General features: G+C 36.1%; 1 protein-coding gene across 1 annotated transcript in view; it reads right to left on the bottom strand.

Moving 5' to 3' along the window:
• Window positions 1-24,212, bottom strand: part of LOC100049687 (ADAM3b) — a gene marked incomplete at its 3' end in the record, with an annotated part of 90,583 nt that overhangs the window by 54,372 nt on the left and 11,999 nt on the right. Inside the window, 6 exon segments of the mRNA NM_001098595.1 lie at window positions 1,331-1,412; window positions 2,459-2,625; window positions 2,858-2,929; window positions 6,492-6,554; window positions 9,788-9,965; window positions 10,431-10,507. Coding sequence (NP_001092065.1) covers window positions 1,331-1,412; window positions 2,459-2,625; window positions 2,858-2,929; window positions 6,492-6,554; window positions 9,788-9,965; window positions 10,431-10,507 — 639 coding nt within the window.

The raw sequence follows: 24,212 nt of genomic DNA, 5'->3' as shown, positions 1-24,212 counted from the left end.
GTTTAATTGAAAATCAGTTTTGACTTCAGCAATAGTTTTAGGAAAGCAAAAAAAAAAAATTTTTTTTTCTAAAGGTAGAATACTGGTCTTAAAAAATAAAACTTGAGGAGTTCCCACTGTGGCACAGTGGAAACAAATCCGACGGGGAACCATGAGGTTGCGGGTTCGATCCCTGGCCTTGCTCAGTGGGTTAAGTATCCAGCAGCGTTGCCATGAGCTGTGGTGTAGGTCGCAGATGTGGCTCAGATCTGGCGTTGCTGTGGCTCTGGTGTAGGCCGGCAGCTGTAGCTCTGATTAGACCCCTAACCTGGGAAACTCCATATGCCACAGGTGTGGCACTAAAAAGCAAAATAAATAAATAAATAAATAAAATAAAACTTGAGAAGTAGTGACATAAGCAACACACAAAGCCCTGGTTGATAACCAATGATGTTTCTACCATCAATATAGTTTTGCCTTTTCAAGAAGGTCATAGAGTTGGAATCATACAGTGTGGAGCCTTTTCAAATTGGTTTCTTTCACTTAACCACTATGTGTCTAAGAGCCTTCCGTGTCTTTTAATTGCTTGATGGCTAATTTTTTATTTTCTTTTTAATTTCTCTTATTTTTTACTTTTTCGGTTTTTTTTTAGGGCTGCACCTGCACCATATGGAAGTTCCCAGAATGCGGGTCAAATCGGAGCTGTAGCTGCTGGCCTACACCACAGCCACAGCGATGCCAGATCTGAGCCACATCTGTGACCTACACCACAGCTCGCAGCAACGCTGGATCCTTAACCTACTGAGCAAGGTGCACTGTCACCATGAAATATTATTAAGCCATAAAAATAGTGAAATCCTGGAATTTTCAACAATACAGATGAACCTGGATGTAATATTCTAAATGAAGTAAGCCAGACAGCAACAAATATTATATGATCTTCCTTACATGTGGGGCCTAAAAATATCATAGTCACAGAAGCAGAGAGTAGAATGATGGTTGCCAAGGTTCAGAGATGTGGAAAATGGGGCAATTTGGTCAAAGGATAAACACTTCCATTTAAGCAAGATGAAAAATTTTGAATGTCTATTTCACAGCAATGTAAATGGACTTGGCATTACTGCACAATGCACTTAAAATAGTTAAGATGGTAAATTTTATGTAATGTGTATTTTTCCACAATAAAAAACTATTTAAAAATGATAACACTTGAGACTTAAAGTAAAATTACAGCATTTTATAAAAATATAAATTTTATAAAAATGGCAGATGTGATATATGTACTTTTGCTCCTTAAAGTGGAAATCAAAATGTGATACAATTAATGAAGAGATGGGAATAAAATGCTTACCAGAGCAATTCCTGCAGCAAACTTGGGATTGCATGCCATTCCGTGATATGTTGCTCCTATGTAATTAGGATGGTCCCTATAACTAAATAATAAAAGTTTTCTTGTGGATAAAAGCACTTTAAATTATTAATAACTTAATAATCTTTTAAGAATTGGATTCATCAATAAAGCTGTTTTTTTTTTAAGTGAGTATTACATATCATGTCTAAAGCTTTTAATCATTTTATGTTTGGGTAATCTCCCAGAGTCCCTACAAAGTTCTAAAGGCAACTTTAACATTATATGATACACAACCCCAAATCCAGAAGTAACTAATGCTTCCCAAAATGAATCACCATAGTTGTCAACAATGGATTCTAAGATTTAGCATCACTGCCATGATTTGCATATAGCAAACCCCTTTAGAGTGCATGGAAAGGGTTGGACTGGAGGACAGAAAGCAAAAGAGACAATATGCAGCACAGTCTCTAGGAAAATAAGAGATGGGACATAGAAAGTGTCGTCACATATTTCAGTTCCTGGTGAATTCTGCTTCTGAACCCCCAAACTTGATAACTTATAGATTTATAAATGTATTCCATACTGATCTTGAGAACCATCATTTTGTTTTTATTTCCACCTAAAATAATCAAGTTAGTAAAAAAAAAAAAAAATCTATATGAAGATTCTTGAAAGATACAGTGCAAGCAGTAAATAGCTTCACCTTAGGTCAGGATAGAAATACCATAAGGTCACCACATTCCTGTATTCATGTTTTGTTAACCTAATCAGCTTTATAGTTAGGTTATGATTGGATTGTTAACTAACTTATGATTTCTTAAAGTGATGGATTCAATTATTTACCTCAAAGAAAATCTTTAAAATCTGAGAGGCCCTATGTTTTCCTGAGGCTTTCCATGTTTTTAGTTTTTCACAATTCCATGGGTAAGCAGCCCAATCTGATAATGATGGCTTTAATATCTCACAACAATATTAGATTTTTATAGCTTGCGTTTTGCCAACATAGTACTCACATAATCTTCTTTTGAGTAGTCTTGTCATTATAAATAATGAATTTGGGATATAATTTTGATAGTTAACTTATAAACAATTCGATAAACCCTATACCAATTAAAATAAATTACTTACATCAACAAGTATGCCATATCATGGGACCTTTGGAATAATTTTTTTTCTTTCCATGACACAAATTTTTGTAGCATTTCATTAGCATCCCCATTAGTTAAAATCTTATTTTTATCTGACCAGAGCTCCAGAGAAGTTAACATAATAGTCATTTTAAGCTGGGAAAACATCTGAAAACATGAGATACATGATAAATGGTTTTAGGCAGTCCTAAACATAGCATTATATCTCTAAATGTTATGCTAATACATTTTATTGACTACTTTGGGGAAATGAAATGACTGGTGGAAGAACCTAGTTGGGAGGACTATCCTTTTTATAAATGTGTGTATGCTATTACTCGAACAATGGTACTGTATTAACAGGTATGTTCCTTATTGAAACATGAACGTCAATACTTACATTGTTGATAAGGCTAAAGATATAGACAACTTTCTCAGATGCAAGTGCCACTTCAGAGCCCATATAATCATACTGAAAGACAAAATTTATTTTTTTTAATCACTAGTGAAAATGACTAAATTAATACATTTAATGGATCTAAAATGTTAAAATAATTTAGTGCACTTGAGTGAAAGGACAAAAGCAGAATTAAGATTTAACAAGGGCTTAGTAAGTTTTAGGCGCAAACCTAGGGACTTTATATATTAGTTAATAATATTAAAATATGACAGTTGTGATTATCTTCCTCTTTACACATGTAGTCATTTAGGAACAAAAGTTAAGGTTCCAAGATTGCAAAAGCCACAAGATTAAGAACCAAGACTCCAATCTCTAACTGAACCCCTAAGTCTTTTTTTTTGGTTTGCTACAGAGTGCTGCATCTTTTGTCTTCATTCCAGTAAGAAAACATGACTACAAATCCTGGATGAAAAACACACTTTCTAAGCACAGAGCTCTCAGTACCACAACAGTGAATAATTTCAAGAACATGTTCTCATGCAAGGGAACAAAATTCACAACATTTTCTCTGAAACATTTCTAGTTTTGTGCACACACACAACTCTTAGCTTACTTATAATTAATAGGATTGCAGTACAATATATATATAAATCAAAAGTTAACAGAATTAGATATATAAAATTACAATCATAGTGAGGGATTTTAATATAGTTCTCATAGTCATTAACAGATCAAGCAGACAAATTTACAGCAATGATATTCAAGATTTAACAAGTCAAGCAAACTTTGGGTAAAATACTCATACTCATGTAAAATGAGATATGTATTTTTTAAGCATATCTGAGCATTTTATATAAATCAAAACCATTTCTTAGAATACAAAATGTAGTGTCATATAGATCACACTGTCCAATCACAACATAATCAAATCATACTAAACTTGATAAAAAGTATTTCTGTGATGGGTATTTTTATTTAGATGGATAACTTGATCATATACATACATATACACACACACACACCACACACACATACACATACATAAAAGACTTTTTTTTTGGTCTTTTTAGGGCCACACCCTTGGCAATAAGATCTTATTCTAGGTAAATGTGCAGTGATGAGAAGCTACAAATGCAACTTACAACTTACATTCACATAGAGCACAAATGATAAAGGGGTAAATGTTAATAAATCCGCATAAGGAGAATATAGGTGTTCCTTGTATTTTCTTATTCTTGCATCTTTTTTGAAATTTGGAAAATGTTTCCAAATAAAATATTTAAAAAGTAGAAACACAATGATGGTCAATTCAGATAAGCAATAACTGAGGAGAATTCATTAACATATTAAACAGAAAAATCAGAGACACCAACATGTCAGAAGGAATGTAGACCTTTGGAAACAGCAAATATGAAATAGTTTTCTCCTTTCCTTAATTCCTTCAAATGACATTTGGATATTTAATTTAAAATAATTTATTTTGTGGTTTATAACAAATGGAGAAATAAGACATATTGCTAATAACTTCATAAAGGGGTTAAATGGAATTTTACTGTAAGGTGCCTACATTTAAAAAAAACTTAATTTAAACATGTGATGTACAATATTATAAAGTACAGCTATACATCACGGTGATTCACAATTTTTAAAGGTTATACTCTATTTATGGTTCCTACAAAATATTGGCTATATATTGTAGAATATATCCTTGTAGGATATTTATTTTATACATACCAGTTTATAACTCTTAATCCCTGTCTCTATCTTGACCCTCTCCCATCCCTCTCTCCCTTGGAAATCATTACTTTGTTCTGTGCATCTGTTACATTTTTGTTATATTCACTAGTTTGGTTTATTTTTTAGATTCCTCATATCAGTGATATCATACAGTATTTGTCTTTCTCTGCAGACTTATTTCAGTCAGCGTTATACCCTTCCTTGGGAAAACATCTATTCAATTCTTCTCCCCATTTTTTATTTGGATTTTTGATTTTGAAATGGATGAGCTGTTCAGATATTCTGCATGTTAACCTTTATCAGTTATATAATACGTAAATATTTTCTCCAGTTCAGTTTTTATGGAAAAAAAATAATAAAGACCAAAACAGTAAGTGAAATAGACAATAAAAGAATCAATAGACTATTTCAACCCTGCATTGTACTCTTCTTCACTTATGATTATTGTTTTTTACATCATATTTTACATCTAATTGCTTCATGTATCTCTTAATGGCTGATTGAGGATATAGATGATTTTACTATTTTTGTCTTTTAACCTTCCTTTTAGCTTTACGCATGAGATGATTTTCTACCTTTATGATATGTTTGCCTTGACTGATCATCTTTTTACTTTCATAATTTTCAGGTTTCTCATTTTGGACTTTCCTTGTTCTTAGAGAAACTGCTTTAACATTTCTTGTAATGCTGGTTTTGTGGTGTTGAGCTTTTACATGTGTGTAGAGATTTTGACCTCTACATCAAATTGGACTGAGAGCCTTCTTGGTTAGAGCATTCTTAGCTGCAGGTTTTTCACTTTCAAATTTTATATATATTGTGCTACTCCTTTCTGGCCTACAGAGTTTCTTTTTTCTTTCTGCCAGCCTACACCACAGCTATAGCAGTTTGGGATCTGAGCCACATCTGCGATCTACACCGCAGTTCATGGCAATGCTGGATCCTTAATCCACTGAGCAGGGCCAGGGATCAAACCCACATCCTCTTGGATACTAGTCAGGTTCGTTTCAGCTGAGTCACAACAAGAACCCCTGGCCTGCAGTGTTTGAAATATTTAGATGATATGTAATAAAACACTGCAAAATAATTTACAAACTATCACATAAAATAAAATAACGCCATATGAACATAAACACACAGGTGTTTATGTATTAAGACCAAGCTATATCTATACATAATCTATATCCTTCTAATAAAATTACATGTACATTTGAATTATTTTATCCATCATAATTCATGATATTACTTTTATAAAAGTTAATGAAAAGTCTGAATATTTCCTTTTATAAAAAAATTAAAACATCATGACACTTATGCAAAGGGTCAGTGATAATGGACAAAGCAGGTTTTTTAACTTCATGCCCATATGTCTTTGCTAAAATTAGTTGTATAAACAAAAAGTTCCATAATCAAGTAAGTGTTTCTATGAATTAGTCTTTCCCCTTTTAAAATATGGAACTTCTAGACAACCCAAGCAATTATAAAGCATAAAATAATCTTACCAAAGATACAATTAATAAGAAGGATCTTCAATTTAGTAATAAATGAAATAGCTTTAGAATGGAAATTGATAAGGAAGAGTTTCACCACAATTTTGGCTGGATCCAGAAGAATATGCAACTAGTCATAACCTAATAATTTACAGTGCAATAGAATCTTCCCTTAAGTACAAATTTATATGTTATGGCTAGAATTCTATACTGATTGGGAAATCAATGCCATAAATACTGGCCCACTTATGCCAATGTAAAGGCAAATGACAACATTTTTATGTCCTGTTACAGTGAAATATATATTTTGAAAAGAGTAAAATATATCTGCATTGCAAAGAATTAATAATTCTTTTACATATAAGCTCTCAAATACAAAAAAAAGACATGAAAACATCAATAATGCATACCAAGGCTTTATCTATAATCACTTGTATTTTCAGAATTCTTTTCAATAGCACATCTGATTTTTTCTGCAAAACAGAGAGTACAAATTAAATACATTTAAGAAGTCTTTCTGCTGTTTGTAATTATCATGTACATTATATTGTTTTATATATACATATACACCCACATACAGAGGGATAGATAGATAGATAGATAGACCTAAAGATATAGATACTAGAAAAATAAGAGGATCAAAACCCACTGAGTAAGAGATTCTGAATAAAAATTTTAGGAACAAATCAGAAGCTTTTATCTTATATTCTTGATAATCAGAAATCCTCAAAAAAGTTACTAAAACAAGGGAGAATCCATGTTTCTTCCTTCTCAAAACATTCTTTCAGTTCCCTACCCCCACCTTCAAGCTAAACAAACTCCCATCCACTTCCCCCCAGCATTGTCTCTATTTTTCATTATTTTTGTGCTTGCAACTATTTATATTAACTTCACTGTGGCTTACCCTCAATAAAACACATCTATTTTAACAATACAGTTCCACGAATTTGTAGCAATGTATTCACCCATGCAACCATTTCCCCAAGATCAATAATGCTTCAGTCAGCTTCGTCCCAGTCAATAGCCTATATGTCGGAGAGCAATCACTGACCTGCTTTTTCACCATAGGTTAGAATAATTTATCCTAGAATTCCATATAAATGGAGCCACATGGCATGTCGTCTTCTACTCTGGCCTTCTTTCACTCAGCACTCATCTGTGTGGCTGAGATTATCAATAATTCATTCATTTTCATTGTTATGAAGTGTGCCATTTTAAAAACACATCACCATGTGTTTATACAGTTAATGGTTGAAGATCATTTGGATTTTATATAAACATCTTAGCTATTACAAATAAAGGTACTGTAAATACCCATGTACAGTTATTTGGGCAGTTATAGTCTTTTGTTTTTCCTGGTTAAATACTTAGAGTTGGAAAATCTGATTTGTATGATACTTGCGTATGTGAAAAGTAGCAAAAAAGTGCCAGACTGTTTTCTAAAGTAGTTTGATCGTTGTGCATTTTCACCAAGAACTATTAAGAGTGTCAACTCCTCCACATTCTTTTCTATATTTGGTATTGTCACTCTTCTGCATCAATCCATTCTTGTCAGTCTGAATAGATATCTCATTGAGGTTGGGTTTTTTTGTTTGTTTTTTTGTCTTTTAATGCTGCACCCGCATCATATGGAGGTTCCCAGGCTAGGGGCCCAGTTGGAACTGTAGCTGCCAGCCTACACCAGAGCCACAACAGCATGGGATCTGAGCCATGTCTGCATCCTACACCACAGCTCACGGCAACGCCGGATCTGTAACCCACTGAGGGAGGCCAGGAATCAAACTCGAGTCCTCAAGGATGCTAGTCGGGCTTGCTAACCGCTGAGCCACAATGGGAACTCCTCATTGAGATTTTAATTTTTAGTTCCCAGATGACTAATGATGTTGAACATCTTCAAAGGCTTGTGATTTATTAATTTGGTTTCTCCTAAGTCCTATACTAGAAATTTTGTGTTTAGCTTTGATATTTAAGTCTATGCACTGGTTCAGTTTTTTGTTTTGTCTTGTTTTAAATAAATGTCAAGACAAATTTTATTCCCATGGAGATCTGGTCTTCTATCATCATTTGATGCAGAGATCATTCTCTACCTTTCAAAGTCATTAGCACCTTTGTGGATAATAATCTGGGCAATAGCACATGGGTTTACTTCTAATCTGTTTGGTCCTGCTGTTCTATATGTATACAATGACACCAGTAACACAATGTGTATCACCATAGCAGGGGTCAGCAAACGACAGCCCATGGCATGACCACCTGTTTTGTAGAAAACATTTTGTCGGAATAGAACCACATCCATTTGTTTCTATTGTGTCTATGCTGATTTCATGCTACAAAGGCTGAGTGAAGTAGAGATGATAGATCACATGGCCCACAGATTTACTACCTGGCTCCTTAGGAAAGAGTAAAATAAGTCCTTCATCTTGTTCTTTTTTTTTCAAAACTCTTTGACTCTGCTAGGACGTTTGTATCTGCTTATAAATGTGAGAACCATTTTCTCCAAAAAATGTTTTCTGGAACTTTGGCTGGGATTGCACTGAACCTACTGATCAATTTGGGAGAAATAAACGTCTTTTCTTTCTTTTGTTCCTGTGACTTTGCTAGACTTTCTTATTAGTCCTGATAGTGTTGATGGGGATTTTATAGGACTTTCTATGTAGAGGCAGGTCTCCAAAGAAATAGGGTAATTTTCAAAAAAGTACACCCTTTCTTATTATTCTTTTTCCTACTATACTATCTAGGAACGCCAGTAAAATGTTGACTGGAAGTAATGAAGGCAGACAATCCTGCATTATTCCTAATCTTAGAGTGATTTTAATTAGTTTGGGCTATAACAAATATACCATAGATGAGGTGGTTTAGGCAACTAACATGTTATTTCTGACATTTCTAGAGGCTGGCAAGTTCAAGATCAAGGCACCAACAAATGTGGTCTGGGTTGTTGCTGTGGCCTGGGTTTGATCCCTTGCCCATAAACATCCACATGCTGGAAAAGTGGCCAAAAAAAAAAAAAAAAAGAATTAGAACAAATACTCCAAGGTTACTGTACCTATACAATGAGATTATAGGCAATTTCTTGCCTCTATTCTAATTTTATACTTTTTATCAAAATAAAACCTTTTGACAACAACAAAAAAATGCATAGCAAAAATGTTGCCATAGCAATAATCAGCAAATTTAGTACTATTATGTTAGGATGCAAATTCACTGCAGTGCTGTGCATACATGCATAAAAATAATTGCAATTAGAGACACATGAGAATTTTGATTTTTGATTTACATGTTTATCTCTATTACATTTTCTAAATATTATATGACTAAACAAAAATATATTTTTTCTTCTTCTTCTTTTGGCGTTTTAGGGCCACACCTGCAGCATATGGAGGTTCCCTGGCTAGGGGCCTAATCGGAGCTACAGGGGCTGGCCTACGCCACAGCCACAGAAATGCCAGATTCGAGCTGCATCTGCTGCCTACATGGAAATGCAGGATCCTTAACCCACTGGTTCCTAGTCGGATTCGTTTCCACTATACCACAACAGGAACTCCCAGGAATAAACAAAAATATATTAAAAATGAATAGAATACAAGAGAATGTTTTATTATAATCAATATCAATTTAAATCTGTTTTCCAAATGTAACAAATTTCAATGTAAATAAGCATATCAAAAGTTGCACAAATGAAGATCTCATAAAAGTGGTCACTTACTTCTGATTTCACGAGGATTTTGAAGGGCTGATCTGGAAATTGAGTTGTAGAATGATTTTTTACTATGGGGGGAAAATCACTTTTATTATCCTTTATCTGATAAATCATATGCTCATATGTAGCTGAAGATTCCAATGGTTCAATTCCATAACTGATATTCTCCAGCTGCAATAATCCCCTGAAAATTTAAATATATAAAAGGAAGTTAAAATATAAACTTCTCAGTGGTAAATGTTAATCAACATTAAATAAAAACATGATATAGAAATTTGATAGTGACCTTTGTGTTCTAATAGCTAAGAATCATCTTATCTTACTGGATTAACTTTCAAAACCAGTTTTATACCTTCTTCTATATATAATAGCATTTAACAGTGGTTGGAGTTCTAGTGTGGCTCAGAATTATAAATATAACTCATACTAGTGGTAGCTTTTTCAGAATAAATTTTGTGACTGTAAGCCTAAGAGAGAGAGACAAAGAAAACAGGGGACATGATCAAAAGACAAGCAGGAAAAGAAAGTAGATCAGAAGAAACTCAATGAAAATATTTTCTTTGCCTTCACCCTACCTTTCAAAAAGTTTCTAAAACTGAAAAGGGTACAGAGGATTGTAATCACACATATCTCCAGAATATGCCATTACCTGAGTCCGGAACAGGTGCTAACTGTCACGACTGAATTTGGAATCTCTTTGGCATACCCTTGATAAAAGCAATGGCCCTACACAGGAGTATATAAAGACACATTCATTAATGACTTCAAAATAAAAATTTTGGTTTTATCCTTACTTCCTAGACATCAACGAACATTCAGATTTTGCCACTACCATAATATTATTCACCAGATATTCCATTTCCTTGTTATCTACATACAATCTTTTCCTCTTGACCTCTTCTGTCCAGAAATAATCACAATTCCCATCCTCTCCCAAATGAATCTTGCTATATAATTCTAAGCTTTTGATGACATCCTTCTGATCTGCATCTTTTCTTTCTTACCTCCATTCCTTGAACATGCAGAATCTATAAATGCTACCTCGATGTAATTAACAACATTAATTTGACTTCAACAGTGAACATTACATTTGTTTTTTCTAAGTTTGCCCAAAATACCTTAATTGACTTTTCCTCACTATTTTCTCCTTGACATCTCACCGTATTGATCATCCTTAGTTCAAACTCTCCTTCCCATGGACTTTCACAACATTATTCTTCCCCATGATATTTTCTTTTGGTGACTATTCCTTTCTCTTCCCTTGGAAGTCCAATTATATCTAAAATCAGTCTTGTTCCTTTGTTAATCCTGTGCTATGACAACTTTGGTGCCATCATATTATCACCTAGGAATGTGTTCACATGTCATTAGCTCCCAGACATACAGCTCTATCAGTAACCACTCACTCATCTTGATACTAGGCTTATGTCCTATCTCCCACACACTGACAGTGGCAGAGCATACCCTGCTCAAGGCCAAGCAACATCAACAGTCACTTCTGCTTGCACTGGTGCCAGAAAAGTATGCCACAAGTCTTCACAAAGATGTAGTGTGTAAAACCAGGTACCAACTCTTTACCCAGCATCAGAGAACATTCCAGTCTATGCACCTCCTGGCCTTGCACCCAATAGGAAAAAATTATCTTCCTGTGATAATTCCCAACACCCATAACTCTAAGCAGCAAAAAGTGGCCTAGATAGGAACTTTCCCCTCCCAGGGCACTAGCAGAGACAGAGCAAAAAGCATATTGATATTCATGGGTCCTTCATCACCCAGTATCACCTACCAATACAAGGTAGTGCAGGAAAAGAAACTTTTACTGCTATAGGCTGAACCAGCAGAGATTCAGTAAACTCCAGCAGAGCACAACAAAGCTAAATTTCTCATGAGAAAAACAGACCACACAAAATCTGAACCTAATCTGGGGAACTGCCTTCAATGATAGAAGATTTCAATGTCAAGGACTCAATTAAAACTACACATTATACCAAGAACCAAGAATATCACAACAAATGAGAAAAGATAACCATATGATGCCAATATTGAGATGAGCCATTTGCTGAACTATTGGATGGATTTTAAGGCAGCTATGATAATATCACCTCAGTAAACAATTACAAATTACCCTGAAACAATAGAAAGGACAGAAAAGGAATAGAAAATCTCAGAAAAGGAATCTCAGAAAAGGAATAGAAACCATTACAAAGAATAAATAAAATATATTAGAATTTAAAAAGATAATAAACAAACAAACAAACAAAAACCCCTCCATAATGAATAGGCTCAAGAGTAGAGTGGAGATGGCAAAGGATAGAATAAATGAACTTGGAGTTCCTGTTGTGGCACAATGGAAACGAAACTGACTAGTCTCCATGAGGACATGGGTTCAATCCCTGGCCTCATTCAGGGGGTTAAGGATCTGGCATTCCTGTGAGCTGTGGTGTAGGTCACAGATGTGGCTCAGATCCCACATTGCTGTGGCTATGGCACAGGCTTGCAGCTACAACTCTGATTCAACCCCTAGCCTGGGAATTTCCACATGCCACAGGTACAACCCTAAAAGAAAAAAAAAAGAATAAATGAACTTGACATAGATCATTAGAATTTACACCATACACAACAATACAGAAAAAAAAAATGAGTTCAAGAAAATGAAGAGAGTTTCAAGGACCTGTGGAACATTACCAAAAGATTTTTTAAAAATTATTATAGTTGATTTACAACATTCCTTCAATTTCTGCTATTCAGCAAAGTGACCTAATCATACATACGTATACACTCTTTTCTCTTTTTCATACTGTCTTCCATCATATTCTAACCTAAGAGACTGGACATAGTTCCTTGTGCTAAAAATACATGTCAGAATTCAATAAGGGGAGTTCCTGTCATGGCTCAGTGGTTAACGGATCCGATTAGAAACCATGAGGTTGCGGGTTTGGTCCCTGGCCTTGCTCAGTGGGTTAAGAATCTGGCGTTGCCATGAGCTGTGGTGTAGGTTGCAGACGTGGCTCGGATCCTGCATTGCTGTGGCTCTGGTGTAGGCCGGTGGCTACAGCTCCGATTTGACCCCTAGCCCAGGAACCTCCATATGCCACAGGAGCAGCCCAAGACATGGCAAAAAAGACCAAAAAAAAAAAAAAATTCAATAAGGATACCAGAAAGAATGTGGGGTAGAAAAGTACTGAAAGAAATAAAGGATGACATACAGTCATGAAGATAGCAGTTTAGAAAGCTCTAGAACTCTAGAATAATAACTGAACTGAAAAAAAAATTCACTAGGAAAGTTCAACAGAAGATTAGATCAAGCAAGAGAAAGACACACTCAATTCAAAAGACACGTCAAAGGGACAAAATAAAGACATTCAAAAAGTCCTCTATCATCTATCCTCCAACAAATATACCAAGGCAATAATAATTCATGGAAAAATTCCCTTTGTGAGAAATCAGAAAATAATCTACAGGCTCCTGCACACATTTGGAGAATGCAAAATCAGATGCAACAAAGCTAGTAGGGAGATTTGAGATGCCCTTTCACCAGAGACTTTGCTCCAGAGTACTACTATAAGACTAGCAACAGACACTCTAGTGCCCAGATTGACTCAGTGGAGAAGAAGGTGTTGTTCACACACCCAGTGTCCCAATGTTCCTGAGAATACCCAAGGAGCAGCATCACCAGACTCAGAGCTCTGATTGGTTCAGCACAGTCTAGCCACCCAAACCACATGGAGGTGGTTATTTGGATCAGTAGACTCTACTGATTCCGTTTCCTGCTTTCCCACATTCAACACAGAGTGAGCAGATGAAAAATTCCACCTCTCCACTTCCACTGGGGGAGGCAATAGTTGATGGATGAGTGCAGTACCCCCGCTTCACCAATGTTGCTCAAAGAACCAACACTGGCTCACAAATCTTGGAGCACTGATGGTTCAGGCACAGTGTACTAGTCTGAAGGAGAGCAGAGGTAGCAACTCGGGATAACCAAAAACAATAATCTTCCCTCCTGTCCAGCAGAAACAGAGCAGAAAAATACCACAGTGGCCTGCTTCTACCTGGAGAGGGAAACAGCTTGTAGAGGACCGCAAAATCACTGGCCAGGCTAATTTGTGCAGGTCTTCCTCTGTAATGGGAAGTCATGAAGACTGAGGGAGGTGAGTGCTTTGTTTAATGAGCAGACACCAAAATGAAGAGTCAAGTAAAATGTGGAATAAGGAAAAAAGATTTCAAACAAAGGAAGAAGATAGAGGCAGATATTGACACTAATGACATGAAATGATTAACCTAAAAAATCATTAAATTTAACACTCATAAAGATGCTCACTGAGGTCAGGAGAACAATGCATGCACCAAGTGAGAATTTTTAAAAAGATACACAAGACATTAAAAAGTGCCAAACAGAAATCATAGAAATCATATTATTCTCTAGAATAATAAATGAACTGAAAAAAAATTCACTAGGAAAGTTCAACAGAAGATTATATCAAGCAAGAGAAAGACACACTCAACTCAAAAGACAGGTCAAAGGAGCAAAAGAAAGACATTCAAAAAGTGGTAAACACTTTAGGGACTTATGAAACACCATCAAAAGGAAAAGTACAGTATGAGAGTCTCAGAAGGAAAAGACAGAGAAAGAAAGAATCATTCTGTGACATGATAAATATGTTAGCTAACACTATGACAGTCATCACATTGTAATATATAAATGTATCAAATCAACACACTGGTTATCCTAAACTTACACAATGTTGCATGTCAATTATATTTTGTTAAAACCAGTAAAGGTATATATACAGTAAAGATATGAAATCATCCATGCACAATTATGCCACCAAAATCAGAAATTGTGAGGAGGATACGAATACAGGACACTGAAGATGCACTTGCAATTAAGAGACCAACAACTTAAAACAATCTCATATACATATAGACTCTTATATCAAAACCTCAGAATAACTGCAAACCAAAAATCTAGAATTGATACACAAACAAATAAGAAAAATCAACTCAAATACAACACTAAAGATAGTCATCAAAGCAGAAGAGGAGCGAACAAGAGAAGGGAAGAAAAAAGAGCAACAAAAGCAAATCCAAAGCAATTAATAAAACAACCATAACAATATACATATCAATAATTACCTTAAATGTTAATGGACTAAACACCCCAATCAAAAGACATGGACCAGCTGAATGGAAACAAAAACAAGACCCATATATATGCTGTCTCCAAGAGGCCCATTATACTTCTAGGGACACATACAAATTGAAAGTGAGAGGATGGAAGAAAATATTCTATGCGAACAGGAATCAAAAGAAAGCTGGAATAGCAATACTCATAACAGAAAAATAGACTTTAAAATGAAGAATATTTTAAGGGATAAGGAAGGTCACTACATAAAGATCAAAGGATCAATCCAAGAAGAAGATATAACAATTTTAAATATCTAGGCACCCAACATAGGTTCACCATGGTATATAAAGCAACTACTAACAACCTAAAAGGACAAATTGACAATAACACAATATAGTGGGGGACATACACCACTTACAGCAATGGACAGATCACCCAGACAGAAAATCAATAAGGAAACACAGTCCCTGAATGAAGCATTAGACTGATGGACTTAATAGATATTTATAGGACATTCCATCCAAAAGCAACAGAATACACATTCTTCTCAAGTGCAGACAGAACATTCTCTAAGATTGATCACATCCTGGGCCACAAATCCAACCTTGGTAACTTTAAGAAAACTGAAATCATATCAAGCATCTTTTCCGACCACAACGCTATATGACTACAAATCAACAACAAGAACAAAACTGGGAGTTCCTCTAGTGGCTCAGTGGTTAAAAAATCCAACTAGGAACCACGAGGTTGTGGGTTCAATCCCTGGCCTTGCTCAGGGGGTTAACGATCCAGCATTGCCGTGAGATGTGGTGTAGGTCGCAGATGCAGCTTGGATCTCGCATTGTTGTGGTTGTGGTGAAGGCCAGTAGCTACAGCTCCGATTCGACCCCTAGCCTGGGAACCTCCATATGCCTCAGGTGCTTCCCTAGATAATACAAAAAGACAAAAGACAAAAAAAAAAAAAAAAAAAAAAAAAAGGAATAAACCTGCAAAAAACACAAACGTGTAGAGACTAAAGAACCAATAGATCACTGAAGAAATCAAAGAGGGAATTTAAAAAATACCTAGAAGCAAATGACAACAAAGAAACAACACTCCAAAACCTAAGGGATGCAGCAAAAGCCATTCTAAGAGGAAAGTTTATAGCAATACAAGCCCACCTCAGGAAACAAGAAAAAGCTCAAATAAACAACCTCACTTTACACCTAAAGCAGCTCGAGAGAGTAAAATAGACAAGACCTAAAGTTAGTAGAAGGAAAGAAATCATAAAGGTCAGAGCAGAAATCAAGGAAATAGAAACAAAGAAAACGATAGAAAAGATCAATGAAGCGAAAAGCTGGTTCTTTGAAAAGATCAACAAAATTGATAAACCCTTAGCCAGACATACCAAGAAAAAAAGAGAGAGGACTCAAATCGAAAAAAATTAGAAATGAAAAAGGAAAAGTAATAACAGACATCACAGAAATATGAAGGATCAGAAGAGACTACTATGTGCAACTAGATGCCAATAAAACAGAAAACCTAGAAGAAATGGACAAATTCTTAGAAAAGAACAATCTTCCAAGACTAAACCAAGATGAAATAGGAAAGATGAATGGACCAATCACAAGTACTGAAATTGAAACTGTGATTAAAAGACTTCCAACAAACAAAAGTCCAGGACCAGATGGCTTCACAGGCAAATTCTATCAAACATTTAGAGAAGAGTTAACACCTCTCCTTCTGAAACTATTTCAAAAAATTGCAGAGGAAGGGATACTCCCAAACTCATACTATGAGGCCACCATCACCCTGGTACCAAAACCAGACAAAGGTACCACAAAAAAGGAAAACTACAGGCCAATTTCACTGATGAACATCGATGCAAAAATCCTCAACAAAATACTAGCAGGAGTTCCCGTCGTGGTGCAGTGGTCAACGAATCCGACTAGGAACCATGAGGTTGCGGGTTCGGTCCCTGCCCTTGCTCAGTGGGTTAACGATCCGGCGTTGCCGTGAGCTGTGGTGTAGGTTGCAGACGCGGCTCGGATCCCTCGTTACTGTGGCTCTGGCGTAGGCCGGAGGCTACAGCTCCGATTGGACCCCTAGCCTGGGAACCTCCATATGCCGCGGGAGCGGCTCTAGAAATGGCAAAGAGACAAAAAAAAAAAAAAAAATACTAGCAAACCACATCCAACAATACATGAAAAGGATTGTACATCATGATCAAGTGGGATTTATACCAGGGATGCAAGGTTCTTCAACATCTGCAAATCAATCAGTGTGAAACACCACATTAACAAACTGAAGAATAAAAACCATATGATCCTCTCAATAGATGTGGAGAAAGCCTTTGACAAAATCCAACACCCATTTCTGATAAAAACCCTTCAGAAAGTGGGCATAGACGGAACCTACCTCAACATAATAAAGGCCATATATGACAAACCCACAGCGAACATCATTCTCAATGGTGAAAAGCTGAAAGAATTCCCACTGAGATCAGGAACAAGACAAGGATGTCCGCTCTCGCCACTACACTTCAACATAGTTTTGGACGTCCTAGCCACAGCAATCAGAGAAGTGAAAGAAATAAAAGGAATCCAAATTGGAAAGGAAGAAGTAAACTATCCCTATTTGCAGATGACATGATACCATACCTAGAGAATCCTAAAGACGCTACCAGAAAACTGTCAGAGCTCATCCATGAATTTGGCAAAGTCACAGGATTCAAAATTAACACACAGAAATCGATGGCATTTCTATACACTAACAATGAAAGATCAGAAAGAGAAATTAGGGAAGCAATCCTGTTTACCACTGCATCCAAAAGAATAAACTACCTAGGAGTAAACCTACCTAAAGACACAAAAGACCTGTACTCTGAAAACTATAACACACTGATGAAAGAAATCAAAGATGACACAAATAGGTGGAAAGACATACCATGCTCTTGGATTAGAAGAGTTAATATTATCAAAATGACTATACTACTCAAGGCAATCTACAGATTCAATGTCATCCCTGTCAAATTACCAAGGACATTTTTCACAGAACTCAAACAAAATGTTTTAAAGTTTGTTTGGAAGCACAAAAGACCCAGAATAGACAAAGACATCCTAAAAAAGAAAAATGGAGTGGGAGGAATCAGGCTCCCGGACTTCAGACTAGACTACAAAGCAACAATCATCAAAACCACATGGTACTGGCACAAAGACAGAAATATGGATCAGTGGAACAGGACAGAAAGCCCAGAATTCAACTCACTCACCTACAGCCAACTCATCTATGAAAAGGAGGCAAGAATATACAACGGAGAAAAGACAGCCTGTTCAATAAGTAGTGCTGGGAAAACTGGACAGCCACATGGAAAAGAATGAAACTAGAACACTCCCTAACACCATACACAAAAAGAAACTCCAAATGGATTCAAGACCTAGATATAAGACCAGACACTATAAAACTCTTAGAGGAAAACATAGGCCAAACACTCTCTGACATAAACAACAGCAACATCTTCTCAGATCCACCTCTTAGGCTATTGACAATAAAAACAAAAATAAACAAATGGGACCTAATCAACCTTCAAAGTTTCTGCACAGCAAAGGAAACCCTTTTTCTGCACAAAAAGACAACCCATAGAATGGGAGAAAATCTTTGCAAATGAATCGATTTACAAGGGATTAATCTCCAAAATTTATAAACACCTCCTACCACTCCATATCAAAAAACAAACAACCCCATCAAAAGATGGGAAGAACATCTAAACAGACAATTCTCCAAAGAAGACATACAGATGGCCAAAAAGCACACAAAGAGATGTTCAACATCACCCACTATTAGAGAAATGCAAATCAAAACCACTCTGAGGTACCACCTAACACCAGCCAGAATGGCCATCATCCAAAAGTCTACAAACAAGAAGTGCTGGAGACGGTGTGGAGAAAAAGGAACCCTAGTACACTCTTGGTGGCATAGTAAATTGGTGCAACCACTGTGGAAAACAGGATGGAGATGCCTCAGAAAACTACAAATAGAATCCCATTGGATCCAACAATCCCACTCTTGGGAATCTACCCAGAGAAAACCATGACTCGAAAAGACACATGTACTCCGATGTTCACTGCAGCACTATTTTCAATAGCCAAGACATGGAAACAACCTAAATGTCTACTGACAGAGGAGTAGATCAAGAAGAAGTGGTACATATACAAAATGGAATATTTCTTGGCCATTAAAAGGAATGATATAGTGGCATTTTTAGCAACATGGATGGACCCAGAAATTATCATGCTAAGTGAAGTCATACAATGAGACACCAACATCAAATGCTTTCACTGACCTGTGGAATATGAAAAAATGACAGAGTGAACTTCTTTGCAGAACAGATGCTGACCTACAGACTTTGAAAAACTAATAGTTTCCAAAGAAGACATTTCAGGGGTGGGGGTGTGGGATGGATATCCTGTAAAATTGGATTGTGATGATCATTGTACAACTATAAATATAATAAATTCATTGAGTAATAATAAAAAAACAGGAAGGATTTTTAATAAAAATGGCTGAAAACTTTCCAATCCTATAGAAGGCAATGATATCCACTTCCTAGAAGATATAAAAAAATAAATAAAATGTCCTTAAAGAAATCCTCACTGAGATATATCACTATAAAAAAGTCCAAGTCAAAAGGAAAGAGAATTTTGAGAGCAACAGAACAAAAGTGACTTAGGTGTAATAAGACTTAACAATAGAAAGATTTTTCAGCAGAAATTTTGCAAGCAAGAAGAGAGTGAGGTGATACAGTCAAAATGCTGAGATTGGAGGGTAAAAATCAATTAAATATATTATACACTGCAAAACTCAAGAAATGAAAAAGAGACATTTGGTTTCTGTTTTTCCATGTAAGGGGGCTGGACATTGGGACCCCACTCTGACAATAAGTAAAAGCTGAGATATCAACAGCCCTTCTTGGATTTGTAAGAGAAGTGATGATGCAGGGCAAACCACAGCCCCCAGATGGAGAGGCAGACAGGGAACAGGGAGGCATGGCTCAGTGGAGCAGAGAATCAGTGGGGCAAAGTGCTGCTGGAACCAGGGTAGGAAAACCTGAATGTAACTGTCCCCATGGAAGATCAGTGGGGAAAATTATAAGAAATAAAAACTCCAGAGAACCCATCAATGCCCCTGCACAAAAATTGCCAGATCTACCTTCAACAGTTCAACCAAGACGTCGCAGCTCATAACGGAGAAAAAGTCCTCATGTTTCCCAGCAAGGGGAGAGGGAAGGTCCCATTTGAAACTATTTAGATAGAGACTATCTTACTGGGGTATTATTAGACCTAACAGACCTTAGAAGGGAAATACCCAATTCCAGCCCAGTCTAGCCATTCTGTGGCACTTAAGGAGGAAGGAAAAAAAAAAAAACCACTGAGAAACACACTCATGATATTCATAGTCCTGAAACAGAGGCTCTCTAAAAACCAGAGACTTAATCCTAGGACTATAAAAGACTTTCTCCCCCTGCACACCTGACTCATCACTACATTACTAATGGAATATTTACAGTAGTACCTTTTCCATGGTATACAATGTCCAACTATCAAGGACAAAAATTACAAGTGTATCAAAAGGCAAAAATCCCCACAATCTGAAGAAAGAGTGGAAACATCAGAACCAGACTTGACAGTGATGTTGCTATTATCAACCCTGGATTTAAAAAACCATGATTATTACACTAAGGGTTTAATGCATAAAGCAGACATTGTGGAAGAAGAGATGAGCAATGTACTCAGAGAGCTGGAAATCGTAAGCAAAAAAATAAAAAGAAATGCTAGATATTAAAATAAAACACCAGCAAAAACTGTTACGGAAATGAAGACTGGCTTTGATGGACTCACCAGTAGTCAGCCTGGCTTTGATGGACTCACCAGTAGTCAGCCTGGCTGAAAAACAAACCTTTGAACTTAAGGGTACAGCAATAGAGATTTCAAATTCTAAAGGAAAAGAAACCAAGACAGAACAACGACAACAGAGGAGACTGTATGGGAGGACTACAAAGGCGTAACATGAAGGCAATGGCAATTCCAAAAGGAGAAGAAAGAGAGAAAGGAACATAATAAAAATTTTAAATAACAAAATTGATAATTTCTCAAAATTAATACCACACACCAAAGAACAAATCCAGAAAGCTCAGAGAACAGCAAACAGTATGCATGCAAAACAAACAAAGAAAAAAAGAACGAATTAAAAAAACAAAAAACCTCTACCATGGTTTATCATTTGAAAACTACAGAAAATCAAAAATAAAGGGAAAAAATCCTAAAAGAAGCCAGAGAACAAATACAAAGATAAGACATATATCAGATTTCTCTTCAGAAACCATGCAAATAAGAAGGCATTGGAATGAAATCTTTAAAATGTTGAGAGAATAAAATATCACCAACCTAGAATTTTTACTCTGCAAAATTATCCTTCAAAAATGACAAAGATATAAGGAGTTTCTGAGACAAACAAAAATTGAGGAAATTTATTTCCAGTAGATTTATTTGCAAGAAATTATTTGGGAGTTCCCATCATGGCTTAGCGGTTAACAAACCTGACTAGCATCCAAGAGGACAAGGGTTCAATCCCTGGCCCCACTCAGCGGGTTAAGGATCTGGCGTTGCCATGAGTTGTGTAGGTTGCAGACAAGGCTCGGATCCCGCGGTGCTATGGCTGTGGTGTTGGTCAGTGGCTATAGCTCCGACTGGACTCCTAGCCTGGGAACCTCCATATGCCACAGGTGCAGCTCTAAAAAGACAAAAGACATTTAAAAAAAAGAAATTATTTGAAAAAATGTTGTACAGACAAGGAAAATGATCTAAGAAACTTGCACCTACATCCAGAAGGCAGACCAATGAAGAAGAATAGTGATAATAAAATAACGATGTTTATTTTTCACAATCTTAACATCATATTCAACAGTGAAACCTGAAAACTTTTCCTCTAGGATCAGGAACAAGGCAAGGCTGCCTACTCTCATCAATTCTATTCAACCTGGGATGGGAAGTTATGCGTAGAGCAGTTAGACAAAGAGAGGGGAAAAAACGAAAAGGAATCCAAATTGGAAAGATGTCTTTGATTGCAGATGACATGTTCTCATATGTAGAAACACCTAAAGACTCCACAAAAAACCCCAAACTTTTAGAACTAATAATAAGTTCCTAATACTGCAGAATATACAGTCAACATACACAAGTTAAGTTGTATTACTCTGCTTACACAAAACTCTTTGTAAGGGAAGGGAAATTAAGGAAACAATTCCATTTACAAGATCACACACACACACACAATACCTACAAATGATTTTAACCAAGGAGGTGAGAAACATGTATTCTGAAAAATACAAAGCATTGATGAAAGAGATTAGATGAGACACAAAGAAGACATACAAATGGCCAACAGGTATATCAATAATTATCAGAAAAATGAAAGTTAATACCAAGATGAGATACCATCTCACAATAGTAAGTATGGCTGTTATCAAATAAACAAAGACAACAAGTGCTCTTGAAAATATGGAGAAAGTGAAGCTGTTGTACGCTGTCACTAAGAATATGAAGCAGTTGCTACAGAGTACAGGAAAATTAGAACAAGAACTTCCATGTGATCCAGCAATGTCGCTTCTGGGCAGTTACCCAAAAGAACTGAATTGGCTATTGAGTTCAATGGTCAAGATGTGCATCAAACCTAAGTAGCCAGCAGTGAGTAAAAAAGTCAAGTGGTATATACATTCCATGGAATACTATAGAGTCTTGAAAAAGAAATAAATTATGCAGTATGTGACAACATGATACACCTTCAGGGCATTATGCTTAGTGAAATAAGCCCATCGCAAAATGCTAAATATTGCTTGATTCCATTTAGAGGAAGTATCTAAAATTGTCAAATTCACACCACTCAAAAGCAGAATGTTCCCATTGTGGCTCAGCAGTAACAAGCCTGACTAGTCTCCGTGAGGATGCAGGTTCTATCCCTGGCCCTGCTCAGTGGGTTAAGGATCCGGCATTGCTGTGAGCTGTGGTGTAGGTTGCAGATGTGGCTCAGATCCGGCCTTGCTGTGGCTGTAGTATAGGCCAGCAGCTACAGCTCTGATTCGAACCCTAGACAGGGAACTTCTATATGCCACAGGTTTGACCCTAAAAAGAAAAAAAAAAAAAAGCAGAATGGTGTTTGCCACAGGTTTAGGTGGGGTAAATAAGGAGGTACTATTTAATGGGCACAGTGTTTTAGATAACCAAGGTGAATAAGGTTCAGGATCTTCTATAAAACACACCTATGTCAAAAGTAATGGATTATATACTTAAAATTTGTCACCAGAATAGAAATCACACTACGTATCTTTAACACCATAACATATATATTTTTATATACAAATATATATACACATATATACATATATGAATTAATAAAAAATATTGACTAAAATCCTCACAAAATTGATGAATAACATAAACATGTCAATTCTAGAAACTGATCAAACTGCATACAGAATGGACCCCAAGTCACCACCAATAACAAAAAAATCATGATTCAATAAAAAACAATAAAAATATCTCAAAAGTAACCAGAGAGCCATGTCACATAACCTATAGAAGAATACCAATATGAATGACAGTAGATTTCTCATCTGAAGTCAGGAAGACTCAGAGGAAATTTAAGCACAGTTTTCAAATGTTGTAAAGAAAGGTACTGTCAAACATGAACTTGACATCTGGCAACCTCACCATTTAAAGATGAAGAAAAAGAGAGACTTCCTCAGACAAAGGAAAACTAACAGATTTAGTCTGTTTCTATAGCACACATCCCCCAAGGTAACAGCAAAAAGAAACTCTGAAAAACAAAGGAAGTATATCACAAAAAGGCTTAGGTAATCTTATGGAATTGGGAAAAATAGAATGGATTAAAATAGGGGTAAATCTAATGGACTATCTTTTCTCTTTTGAGTTTCCTTAAATCACAGGTGGTAGCTGAAATGACAGTCATGCCATATCCTGTGACACTTAATGTACAAAGAGAAATATTTGAGCAGTTACATTTATAAAGCAAGAGAATAAACAATCCTAAATGGAAGTGGGTAGGGCTTCAGTATTTCACTTGCAGAAGTAAAAAGGCCATAAGAGTAGGCTAAGTTCTATAGGTATACTCAAGAAAAGTATAAGGAGGAAACTATTTTAAAACATTAAAAATAACCCATTATGTAAACCTAAAAATGTTCAAGTGATCCAAAAGAAGGAAGGAAGGAAAAAGGAATGAGAAGCATGAAAAGAAGGATGAAAAAAAGAAAAA

This window comes from Sus scrofa, chromosome 15 (genome assembly GCF_000003025.6).
Source record: "Sus scrofa isolate TJ Tabasco breed Duroc chromosome 15, Sscrofa11.1, whole genome shotgun sequence".
Lineage (NCBI taxonomy): Eukaryota > Metazoa > Chordata > Mammalia > Artiodactyla > Suidae > Sus > Sus scrofa.
The sequence above is the reverse complement of the archived record's forward strand: the minus strand, read 5'-3'. Positions and strand labels throughout refer to the sequence as shown.